Source organism: Octodon degus, unplaced genomic scaffold (genome assembly GCF_000260255.1).
Source record: "Octodon degus isolate 3935 unplaced genomic scaffold, OctDeg1.0 scaffold00112, whole genome shotgun sequence".
In the NCBI taxonomy this organism is placed as follows: domain Eukaryota; kingdom Metazoa; phylum Chordata; class Mammalia; order Rodentia; family Octodontidae; genus Octodon; species Octodon degus.
Window position 1 is genome coordinate 7,927,074 of NW_004524688.1, and position 12,519 is coordinate 7,939,592.

The window sequence follows — 12,519 nt, forward strand, 5'->3', positions numbered from 1 at the left end:
TTAATCCCCTCTAATCAGGAAACTGAAGCAAGAGGATTGCAAGCTCAAGACCTCCCTTCTTTGGTAATGTAGTGAGCCCCTGTTTAAAAAAAAAAAAAAAAAAAAAAAAACCACGAGCCAGAAGTGTAGCTTAATGATATAGAGCATTTGTCTGGAATGTAGGAGGCTCTGGGTTCAATCCCTCATTACACACACACACACACAAACACACACAAGTTTATATAAACGTGTACTTAAATACATATTAAAAGCTAAAATAATAAATGTTCAAGATGCATCACTGCCTAATCATTGTACCATTACAGCCAGGGAGATAGCTCAGTGGAATAAGCACTTGCCTGGCAAGTGCAAGGTCCTGAGTTCAATCTCCGGCACTGAAAAAAATAATTAATTAATTAATCATTGCACCATTACTGTTATCTATGCTTTAAATCAGCTGCATGGGCATGGAGGGCATAACAGTGTTCTATGTGTGCTTAGCTTCCCAGTGTTAATTAGGTCATGTCTCTAGGTAATCACATTTACCCAGCTGGGAGGACTCTTACAGATCTTCCTCCGGGTCTCAGCCCGTAGGTCTGAGGTGTGGGACCCATGCCAGGCACCGAGAACAGTGTGTGCACACAAGAGGCTGCCAGTGCGCCGTTTTCATCACCCGGCAGCAGATCCCTTGGGTTTGGCTAGGGGACTTCAACCCCTTGCCCCGGAGGCTCCAGATGCTTCCAGACCGTCTGGAGCAGAGGGAACTCTAAACACACCTAGGATGGACTCCCGATTGCCCAAGGAAGTGGACTTAAAGAGGGTAGAAGAACGCGACAATGCGATCTTCCCGCTCCAGGGTCCCAGCAGAGCCCGTAGGCGTCCCGCACAGCGCCTCCTGGCGGACCGACACAGCGCTTCACAGTGGCAGCCGACTAGACCACGGGTCTTCCCTCCCCCAGATCGCCCAGGCCCGAGCCCCGCCGCTCTCCCGCTGTGCCTGGATTCCTTGCTGTGCACGTCCTCCCTCCCTCTTGGCGTCGCGCCCTCGTCCCTTGCGAAGGGCAGACCCATCCTGGGAACCCAAGTGGCAAGGTGCCAGGCCCTGGGGACTGCTCGTTTGCGGTGAGCGTCAGCCGCTCGTGGGCTTCGGACGCAAGGCCTGGTGGAGGGTGCCTGCTCCACCCACACAGCCTGTTCCACTCTCGTGCCCACGCGCCCTCATCCGGGACAGCCTAGCCCCAGGGCCCGCTGGAGACTGGAGTGCGGTTTATGCGTGGGGGAGCGCCGGGAGCCTTGGCCCGGGGGCGGGTAGGGTTCCCTCTTCCGACCGACTCAGGCGCGCGGGGCGGGGGGAGGGCAGAAGTGGCAGGGCTGCTCCGGATAAACCAGCCCGAGACTCTCAGGGCGCGCGCCCGAGTGGGGAGCCCCTGAGTGGCGGGTGTCTGAGCCTGAGAGTAGGCAGTGGGGCTGCTGGGGCGGGAACCTGTACGCCCTCCCCACGCGGATCGAGGACAGCAGCGTGCCGGCCTCGGGGTCCCTCTGGCGCCCAGAAGTGGCGGCCGAAGGAGCACGGGATGCTCAGGGGCCGCGGCGTCTTGCAGCCTGGGACTGGGGACGGTTCGAGACTGAGACCCGGACGAGAAGGATGCTCCGGGGTTGGAGGCTGCAGGAAGCCGTGGCGTCCATCCAGCTGGCTTCTGCTCCACGCCCTCCACCCGCGCAAGGCGATGCCCAGCCGCCGGAGCTGCCTTTGAGTACCCGGAAACTGAAAGCCTCAGGGAGGGACCCTGCCTGGCTAATCGCTGAGTCTAGTAAAAGAACTGGAATAAAGAAATGGGGGAGGGGAGGGCAGCGGGACCCACAAGACGGTGGCTTTGAAATCTCCTGTCTCCGTTTCCGCCTCTGTACCACGTGAACTTGGGCGAGTAGATTTCCGAGGCGTTCTGGGTTCTTTGATCTCCGTGGGCCGGGACATCGGCCCGGGTTCTGGTCCCCAGCACTGGGCCGGGCATCAGAATCCGGTTGGGAATCCAGACAGCTGAGCCTGGCAGAGCCGCTAAACCAGAAGGAAGCTCGAGTGTAGGCGGCGGGGTGAGATGTCTGCGAGTACAGTGTCAGCTGTGGACTCTGCAGGTGTGACGCCCCTGCCACCTCCAGGACCCTTGCCTACCCCACTCCCCGCGCTGTCCGAGAAGTGAGACAAGCTGGGGGGGCACATCAGGAACAGAAAACGCAGCACGCGGGCACAGACGGCCCCCTCGGAAGAGCTTCCAGCTCCCGAGGAGCGGTCAGTCCTGAAATGGGCCGGTCCGAGTGGCTGGGACCGTTCCATTCACGAGGGCGGCTTCCAAGAAATTCCTGGTGCCCTGACCCTACGGGGTAGGGGCCTTGGGGTGGCCAGGCCCCGGAGCTGCGGAGGAGAGCTCAGCAGAGCCGGGAACCAGGCCACAAGAAGTCTCCAGACCCGCGTATTTCATTGCTTCTCAAACACACACATACACCTAAGAAACGTGGAGCAGTCCCGCGGCGCTGTCCAGCGGGCATGGACAATTGCATAGACTATTTGAAGTCGTGGGCTCGTCCTAGGTCCGGATCCTGCGGTTGTTCAACGGAGTCAGGCTAGCTGAACCACGTTCCGCCTCTTGGCCCCGGCCGGACCTCTCCCCCAGAAGCCAGTGGGAGGATTGGGGTCGCCACGCAGATGGCCAGGCCGGTGGCCCCAGCACCCTGACCCTGGGCTCTCGGAACCTTCGGGGAAGCGGCGCTGCCCGTGCGGGGGCGGGCGGGCGAAGGCAGTGGGAGGGGTCGGGCCGAGGTAGCCCCAGCCGAGCTCTAGAGCGACCCTGCCGCGCCGCGGGTCCGGGCCGCAGACAATTAAAGCAGGATTCCTCCCCCGCTGACGTCGGCGGCGCTGAGCCCCCCCACCTCCCGCGGCAGCATAAAAGACGCGGGCTCCGCAGCGCAGGCGGCAGTGGGGGCCAGACAGCGCGGCGGCGAGGACCGCGGCGCCCAGAGCCCGGGCCGCCCGCGGAGCGACAGCCGAGCCCGGTCCCAGCAGGAGCCGAGCCCCACCCGAGCCGAACCGGGCCCGGCGCGCCAGGTGCCCGCAGCCATGCTGGCCGGCCGCGCCGCGCGCACCTGTGCGCTCCTCGCCTTCTGCCTCCTGGGCACTGGGGCCCAGGATTTCGGGCCGACGCGCTTCATCTGCACCTCGGTGCCCGTGGACGCTGACATGTGCGCCGCTTCCGTGGCCGCTGGCGGCGCGGAGGAGCTCCGGAGCAACGTGCTGCAGCTCCGGGAAACCGTGCTGCAGCAGAAGGAGACCATCCTCAGCCAGAAGGAGACCATCCGCGAGCTGACCACCAAGCTGGGCCGCTGTGAGAGTCAGAGCACCCTGGACGCGGGTCCCGGAGAGACCAGGACAGGCGGCGGCCGCAAGCAGCTCGGCTCTGGCTCCGGCAAGAACACCATGGGCGACCTGTCCCGGACACCGGCTGCGGAGACACTCAGCCAACTCGGGCAAACTTTGCAGTCGCTCAAAACCCGCCTGGAGAACCTCGAGGTCCGTGTGAGCCGCCTTTTCCCCTCGGGGTGGTGCGCCCTTCTGCCCTCCCTTGCCCCAAACCAAGTTGGTTTGGCATCCCCCAATCCCTGCCTCAGGTGAACCCTTGCGCCGGCCCGAATCACCCCGAGCCTGTGGAGCCCCACAGGCAGCCACTCATCCAGCTCCCCCGAACGCCTCCCCCAGCGTCGCCCCAGGGTACCGCGCCTCGTGCCTCCCAGCTCCATCCCTTCATCCGGCTCTACAGTAATGGTGTGGCTTTCCCTTGCCCTTGTGCCCCGCAGCAGTACAGCCGCCTCAATTCCTCTAGCCAGACCAACAGCCTCAAGGATCTGCTGCAGAGCAAGATCGATGACCTGGAGCGGCAGGTGCTGTCTCGGGTGAACACGCTGGAGGAGGGCAAGGGGGGGCCCAAGAACGACACCGAGGAAAGGATCAAGATCGAGAGCGCTCTGACCTCCCTGCACCAGCGCATCAGCGAGTTGGAGAAAGGTAAGGGCTAGGGGGAGGACATAATGTCCCCTGGGTTCCCTTTGGGAACACCATCTGGTTCAGGCTCCCTGTGCTGCCCAGTTCCGGTCGGCACACCCCGGAGCTCCTCCACCCACAACCCCTTCCCAGGTTCTGTTCGGCTGGGTGTTCTGCTTGAGACCTCTCAGGAGAAAGAAACGAGGCAGGAATGGGATTGCATGGTGCGCCCCCATTCAGAAACACTCAAATCCTCGCAGGATTTTTCAAGTCTGATTTGTTTAATCTTCAGTAACTTTGCACAGTAGCCGTCGTTGGCCCAAACCCTCCCCCTTAGCAGAGCCTTGCTTTAACTGGTCTCTCACCATCAAAAAGCAACGTGAGGCCATTTCAGCCCTTGGGCATGTTTGTGTCCAGATTCTCCAAGGTCCAGGTATCCTCTTGGGATCACCAAGTTCTCCTCACTTCACCCTGAATCCCTCCATCTCCTACCCCTCCCCGTTTTTTTTTTTTTTTCCTGAGTGACCCCAAGGTTGAATATCTCTCACACCCCCACAGTGTCCCCCCTCTTGCCAACTCAGGCTAGCCCTGAGCACGGGGGCGGGTGCAAGGATGAGCTCTGCCTTGAAGTCGAAGAAATCAAACAAGGTTGTAAAAGGGGGGAGGGGGCGGCGAGGAGCAGGGCCACGTGACCCAGCTCGGACTGCAAAATGTGCCGGATGGATTTAAACAGTGCCATCTTAAGGCGTGTTATGTAACTGAAAAACAGATCAGGGGAAAGAGGGACCTCTGGAAGGAGGGGGAGGGAAGAAGGGGCGATGAAGGAAATAAAAACACCCCAGAGAGAAGCCAGGGGCTGGATCCCGTCTTCCCTCCCCTTAAAGCATTACTGTAGGGGAGCACTGCACTGAGGGCCAGACCTATTCTGCTCCCAGACCCCTTTGAGGAGGAAGGGGTTGCTGGCCTGTCCGAATGCCTTCTGGAAATCCCTTTTGGCCTGGGGGATGGCTTTCTGGTGTGCTTAAGGCAGGAGCACAGGTGTGCACACGGGAGCTGGCCCAGTGTGTGGTCCCGGGCTCCGGCGGGTGCCTGCTGCTCCATGTGGTGTTTCTCCAGGAGCTAGTCACACCAGGCATGTGTGGGGTGGGTGGGGGCTTTGAACATCCCTGGAGACACTGGTTGGCAGGCCAGAAGCTGGTGGCCTTGTGTAAGGGAGAAGCCACCAGGCTAGGAGCCTCAGTTTTCAGGAAGCTGTCTGAGACTAGTGCCCTCAACCAAGTCACCTTGGGGTCCCTGCTGTCCTGCCTTCTCAGCACAGTTCCTGGAAAAGCTCAGGGGAGGGAATAGTGCTCCCTGCTGAAGGCTGCACTGAATTGTGCACGCTGGCCTGCGGGGCAGGCACCAGCAGCCTGGCTGACCTGCTGAAGATCAGGAGAAAAGCTCAAGAGGCGCGGTGAGGGATTGTGAGCACCATCACAGACTCAGAATCAGGTCGGCCCCCAAAGGGGCTACTCTGAGGGGAGCTAGCCTGGTTCATCCCTCCCCCGCTGCACCTTCCCAGGTGGTAGATGATATGCACTGGCCCCACACAAGTCCCTTCTCTGTTCATGCCCAAGTCTGGGTGCACACAACCCCAGCCTGTACCACATCTCATTCCGCCTTCCCAGAGATGGCACCATACAGGGGTGAGAACCTGCCAGAGACTTTGCCCCAGTGTTTTTGCCAGCTGGCCACATGCCCTGTCTGCATCACAGGGTTTGGTGGGGACCAAACACGACTCAGATACGAAGGTGCAGATGTCAGGACTTGGGTTGTGTCCTCCCTAGGTCAGAAAGACAACCGCCCAGGAGACAAATTCCAACTCACATTCCCGTTGCGAACCAACTACATGTATGCCAAGGTGCGGAAGAGCCTTCCGGAGATGTATGCCTTCACTGTGTGCATGTGGCTCAAGTCCAGTGCAGCACCAGGCGTGGGCACACCCTTCTCCTATGCTGTGCCTGGCCAGGCCAATGAACTGGTCCTCATCGAGTGGGGCAACAACCCCATGGAAATCCTCATTAACGACAAGGTAGGACCCCCAGCCTACCGCTAGGGGCCAGCCCTGCAGGTGTCAGGCCTGGAGGGCTAAGGGAGGCATCTGGCAAAGACCAGAGTGAGAAGTGCACCTTCGCTTGCTCCCCTTGGGGAACAGGTAGAACTGGAACCTTCCCGTCAGGCTCCCGGATGGAGGAGATGATCAAGGGGACCCTCCCCATGTAGCCCCATGATGAGGAGCCTGTCACTCAAGTGCCGCAGCGAGTATGCAGAGCCCTCTCTGTGATGATGTCATGAGTTGTATTTTCTAAACTAAAACAGTGTTCAGGTTTAATGACAGTGTTGGCACTTTATGATAAATAAGTGAGTTTTGGGTGGCAGTTTGGGTCTCTGAAAGGCTCTCCATCACTGGCCTAGTCCCTCCTGCTGACGTGACCCTGGCTCCTCCTTTTCCTCCTCCCTGGCCTCAGACTGCCTTGGCTCCTTGTTTGGGTGACCATAGATGCTCTGGGTTGGGAGGCAAAAATGCTCCAAGAGATGCTTCTCTCGCCTAGATCTATCCCCACTCAGCCCCCATCTCATAGGAGGAGGAGAGCACCCCTTTCCCTCTCGTGAGTTCTTCATTCTTGCCTTGGAATTAGCGACCAGCTTTCAAATCCCTTCATCTTCCTGCTGTTGTGGCAGTAAACTGCTAAAAACCAGGCTGGAAATTGGATTCCAAACCCTTATTCTTAAACTTATGGTGGAGCCACCAAGTGGACCCCTACAAGGCCTGTGCTTTCTGGGTCCCGTTTCCTCAAGTGGTAAAGGTGTGAGTGTCTGTGCTCCATTGCCCCATTCCCCCTGCTAGGGATGGAGTGAGCTGTATAATTCCAGGTCTAAGACTGGTCCGAGAGTGTAGAGGCAGGTGCCATCCTCCCATGCAGATTTCAGAAACTGTAGACCAAACTGGAGATCCAGAGAGTTGAAAGGGAGGAGAAGCCCTGCAGTGAAGCCCAGCAGGCAGCAGTAAACTCAGTCACCAGGAACACTGGCATCCCAGGGCTGGTTTTGCAGTCCAGCTAAGAGGAAGGAGGATGAGTAAGAGGGAGGTGGTCATGTGTCCAGATGACTCTCAGGGACACCCTTGGCAAATTGGTAGATTTCCCATATAATTCCATGACCCACCACAGGCGGGGCTGATGGGTGATAGCCACCAGAATTCAGGATGGCTCCCGGTATAAATTTGAAAAGTGGAATGAGAAAGAAGCACCACTGATTTGTGGTACTCCCAAACCCTTACACAGAGTGCCTTTTTCTCATCCCAGGTGGCCAAGCTCCCCTTTGTGATCAATGATGGAAAGTGGCACCACATCTGTGTCACCTGGACCACCAGGGATGGGGTCTGGGAAGCCTACCAGGATGGCACCCAGGGTGGCAACGGCGAGAACCTGGCTCCCTACCACCCCATCAAGCCGCAGGGTGTGCTGGTGCTGGGCCAGGAACAGGTACTGGCTAGGGCTGCGGGAGGTATGTGGTACCAGATCGGAGGCCCGGGTAGGAGAAGGGGACAGGTGGCAGCTGGTGGGGTGGGGGGGTGAAGACAGGCCGAGAAGAAGCTGAGGGCAACAAGGGAAAAATACTTGCTCTGGATGAGTAGCTTCAGGAACTCAGGCAGAAGTGAATTTGGATTTAGTGCTCTCCGTAACTGCCCCACTCTCTTCACTGTGGGAAGGCCAATTTTGCTTCTATTGATGAATAATTTAGTTCTGATGCAATGGTTCATCTCCCATCGGGTACTGGGGAGAGAGATGAAGGGCTAGAGAAGTCGAGCCTTTTATTCCTATTGGGATGCAGTGGACTGCAGCTGGCAGAGGGGGGTCTAAGTGAGACCCCAAAGCCTGCTGCCATGGCTGTCCATAGCCCTGCTGTCCCCTCACTCACTGGCCAAGGGACTGGCTGCAGGAGGAGCAGGGTTCAGGGTCCCAGGGAAAGATCTGAATGCAGAGCACAGGGGTCTGGCACCAGTCTTTTTTCCTGAGCTTCCCTTTAGGGAAGGAAAGATGCCTGACTTGAAGACACAGGGACAAGAGACAAGAAGGTACCCAGAGTATCTGGGGGAGCTCCTGGTGGGGGGAGACAGACTCAGCCACACTCCGCTAGCCAGGCTTGCAGATCACCCGGCAGACCTTTTTATCCTCATCCCTTGTTCTTTTTTAAAGGACACTCTGGGTGGTGGATTTGACGCCACCCAAGCATTTGTAGGTGAGCTGGCCCATTTCAACATCTGGGACCGCAAGCTGACCCCAGGGGAAGTGTACAACTTGGCCACCTGCAGCGCCAAGGCCCTCTCTGGCAACGTCATTGCCTGGGCAGAATCCCAAATTGAGATCTACGGTGGAGCCACCAAGTGGACATTTGAGGCCTGTCGCCAGATCAACTGACAGCTTCCAGCCAGGGCTGAGCCCCAGGTCCCACACCCGCCCACCCTGCTTGTGTGGTGATGATCCATCGTCTCTTCTTTCCCGTTCCCAGGAATGAATCAAGGCCACGGCCCCTGCACACACATGCACACACAGCCTGGTTTTATCCTCATGCACACGAAGCAGTCCTGGCTCTCCTCTGTCCCTGATGATACCCCACTTCTTCCTGGGAGTCCCGACTGTTTCCCAGGCCTGCCCTGACCACAGCTGAGCAGGTAGCAGTGATGTTCTGAACAGTGCAGGGAGTGTGTGTGTGTGTGTGTGTGTGTGTGAGAGAGAGAGAGAGAGAGAGAGAGAGAGAGAGAGAGAGAGAGAGAACGTTATGCACGTGTGTGTGAACTTGAATATGTGGCTGGGTGAAGCTTTTCTTTTAGAATGAGGTATTTCATTTCCTCCATTCTTTGTGGCTTTGGGGAATCTCAGAATGGGTCTGAAGTCTGTTTGCCAACTTCAGCCTCTGCCTGTGTGCAGCTCCTTCAGCACAGCATTTGTCTTCCTTCACAGACCTCTTTCAGAGCCACACAGCTCTCTATTGACATCCTAAATGTCTTTCAGTGGTTTGCTAAGGCTGGGTGGACTTCCCACGGAGGACTTTTATTTGGCACTAGGGGTGTGTGCTCTGAAGGTTGAGGCTAGCTGTGCTGGGACGAGACACCTGCTAGCTCCCACGCACCTGCTGCAGTGGAGGCAGCTTGGGCCTGGGGACAGCCTACAGATGTTCTCAGTGGCTCTGTCCCATCGTTTTAGCCAGCTTCTGAGACATGTCACACCCTTGTAGCCACTGGTGCTGCCTCTGGCAGTGGGAGACCAGAGGCTTCCAGCAGGGGCCTTCTGGATGAGGGACCCATGTGCTGATTGAGACCCAGCTGCAAAGGCCCTGGGGAACTTCACCTAGCCATTCCATGGGAAGGGTATCCCCATGGCACTTATGACAGCCATATTCCTCCCATATCCCCAGACCCTAGGTGGCCAGGGCTGGCAAACTCCTCCTGTGGAGCCAGGCTTGGCCAGAATAGGACCTGCTACCCCTCCTCTGGCTCATGGGCCTTCTGCCTTGCAGCAGCCCCAAACCTGCCACTGGTCCATGACACTGATTTGTGTCCAGAATCTTTGGCTTCTTTTCTCCTTGTGAAAAGCAGCATGAATATTTTCTTCTAGTCTCTTGGAAGAGGGGAGAAAAAGCTGTGTGTGTGTGTGTGTGTGTGTGTGTGTGTGTGTGTGTGTTCACTTCAGAAGTCATGAGTGTGAACATTTCAGAAGTCATGACCAGGATAAGGTGAGCCCCTGCTTTGTCCTGGATCTGCCGGGTACACTGAGGACACCCTGGACCCTCTGCCCAGGAGTCTGGCTTGGGAAAGGCTGGCAAGTCTTTCTAGAAATCCTTTGTGCTGCTGGCTCGTCTGCAGCTGCAGACACCTCTTCAGAGACAGGTTGTGTACCTGCTGTTCCTTACAGGGGCATCTGTCTCCTCCAGTGCAGGTCCATGGTGTGTCGGAAACCTAGTGCATCTGTGTGTGTCTGTGTCGGTGTCTCTGTGTCGCTGTACTCGTGGGTGTCTGCACGGTACAGGTCGCCACTCTGCAATGCATCACTCTTGCGAGGGGGTGCGGATGTGGCACCATGCTGCGTGTCGTCGTTCAACAGTGGCTTTTTCTTAGGTAATTGTGCTTCCTCAGTGCCGTCGGGTTGTGGCATCCTTGGATCTGCAGGGATTTTCTCTCTGTTTGCATGTTCCTTGGGGTGGCGTGTTCCTTGCTCCCTAGTCCAACGTGTGTTCCCCTGCCTGCATGGACTTTTCCAGTTCTATGTTGTGTGCCGAGTGCCACCCAGTGTTCTGTGACCACCCATGTAGCTACCGAAAATGTCTGGGTAAGCAAGCCAGGGGTGTTGGAGGGGGTTGAGAGAGAGGCCAGCGTCCTTCTCCCCCTCCCCACTCCCCAAACACACCAAGAAACATCTCAAACATGTAGGTTGAGAACAAGCCCCAGTGATACCGTGGTTGGGAGAGAGTGAGAGAGCTTGGAATCACTTTTCCAGACTGGGTTGAGCCCCACCCATGTGGGAGCCATTCTTGGCTCAGCCCAGAGCGCCTGTGCCCAGTGCGCTCCTGCTGGCACCTGCCACCAGCCCCTGCCCCTGCCGATATGGACCCCAGACCACCACCACTGCCAGGTGGGAAGGTGGGAGCTGTCCGTTCAGGACCACAAGCCATCCTCTGCCCTAGAGAGAGGGCAGAGCACACCCCGGATGCTTATGCCTATGACCCTGACCCTCCAGCTTCCTGGCTCGTTCCCCTTCCCCTTCCTTCCACTGCCCCCTGGTGCACCTGTGGTGCTCGGGACAGAAGCTGACATTTAGCTCCCACCCCACCCCTAACTGGAGTTGGTGCCAAGCCCCTCAACTCCCTCACTGTGTTCATACTTGGCACTTTGCTGGCCCCAAGAAAGGTAGATGACAGAGCAGCAAATCTAATCCACATAGTTCCCATTGACTCCTTAATCTGATTGATGTTCCCTCTTGCACTGAATAATACATGCCTCTCTCAGGTAAGCCATTTTATAAAATAAGAAGATAAAAAAGCACTGTCAAGACAGTGTTTGCTTTTGCCGAGCTGGTGTCCGACAGCTCCCTGGGGGTCCAGGGTGGGAGAGCTGCCACGGAGGCTCCCCAGACCCTGGGGGGCTTAGATCCCACTTGAATCGTAAAGCCTTCTTGCTTTTGATAACACAGTATTATTTCTCTTACTGTAGAAGAAAAAGTTTATTACCAAACAAGAGTATTTTTATGAAAGAATAGGACAAACCTATAAATTATCTCAACCTATATCTCCCTTGAAAACACTTTCAGGCTCCACCAAAATATAGGACTGAAAGCGTGTATTTTGGAAGAAAGAGATACATTTTGTATGCTTTCTTTTCCTTTTGTAGATTCCCAGTTTATTTTCTAATACCACAAAGATCACTTTGTCACCAGCCCTGGGACCTGAGACCAAGGGGGTGTCTTGTGGGCAGTAAGGGGGAGGGGAGAGGCTGGCATGAGGTTTGCAGTCTGTCCAGCAAGGGACCAGGAGGCCAGAGAGGCCGCTCTGGGTGGGCCCTTTGTCTGGGAGCTGATTGGTGAAGTGGAATGGGTTGAGGATCTGAGCATCAGTGCCAACCTGGATAGAAGCAGCGAGGCTAAGAAGACCAAGGCCTTAGTGTTCTTATGGCCACCAGTGTGTGGCTTGAAGGAGTCATGGTTTTGTCTCTTCAAACACAGCATGTAAATTTATTCCGCCAGTGGTGGGAAACACATCGCTCTTGTGCACAGTGGGCTGAAGTATGATTTATTAAAAGGGAACATGTCATTGAGGAGAAAAAAAAGCCCAATACTTAGAGTCCCAATTTTGTCTTATTTGCCAAAAAAAAGAGCAAACCCCCTAAAGTTGATATTGTTATAATGTATATACTGTAAAATATGAAAGAGAATCGATGTACCTTACTTTTTCATTATTTGCTAACCAAAGCTGTACATTTTTCATACAATCTGCAGCCTTTTGGGTATCAAATGGGTCAAAACCATGGGACCTGCCACCTCCCATCAGCAATTCTGGAAATGCACTATTTCTACTGGTATTCTTGCTTTCCTTTTTCTTTTTTCATTTTCTTGCTGAAATGACATGAATTGTTGAGTTTATTTTTACACAGTAAAGAGTGAAGAAAGACTGTGGGCTCTTTGGACTGTTTTCTGAAACTGGCTGATGTCCCCAGCCTGGCTCCACCCCACTCGCCTCCTCGACCTTGCCTGCCCAGGTCTCATGCTGTGTGCTTCCATTGCACTGTGCCCCTTGACAGCCCCAACAGAGCCTGGGTACTAGAGTGGGATCCTCATTTCTCATGGGTGGCTGACACTGAAGCGTAGGGAGAAGTGATCTCCCAGCTCACCAGATGCAGAGTAACTCCTGGCTCCTCCACCCCTTCCACTCCTGATTGGATGAATGCTACTGGGGTCTGGGCATGGGATTCCCAAACA

At 56.2% G+C, this 12,519-nt stretch overlaps 1 protein-coding gene across 2 annotated transcripts; it reads left to right on the top strand.

Annotated features, from left to right (window-relative positions):
* The first annotated feature begins 2,950 nt into the window (after positions 1 to 2,950).
* Nptx1 (neuronal pentraxin 1) lies at positions 2,951 to 12,212 on the top strand. 2 transcript variants are annotated; one of them, XR_002817682.1, is made up of 6 exons: positions 2,963 to 3,541; positions 3,826 to 4,033; positions 5,836 to 6,080; positions 7,354 to 7,533; positions 8,248 to 8,753; positions 8,785 to 12,212. XR_002817682.1 is itself a non-coding variant. In XM_004639507.2 (5 exons), the coding sequence occupies exons 1-5, from the start codon at positions 3,092 to 3,094 to the stop codon at positions 8,467 to 8,469; spliced, it is 1,305 nt and encodes a 434-aa protein (XP_004639564.1). In that variant the 5' UTR covers positions 2,951 to 3,091; the 3' UTR covers positions 8,470 to 8,755. The 2 variants fall into 2 exon arrangements, 1 of the variants encoding a protein (XP_004639564.1); XM_004639507.2 differs by lacking the exon at positions 8,785 to 12,212 and having other exon boundaries at positions 2,951 to 3,541; positions 8,248 to 8,755.
* The last annotated feature ends 307 nt before the right edge of the window (positions 12,213 to 12,519 follow it).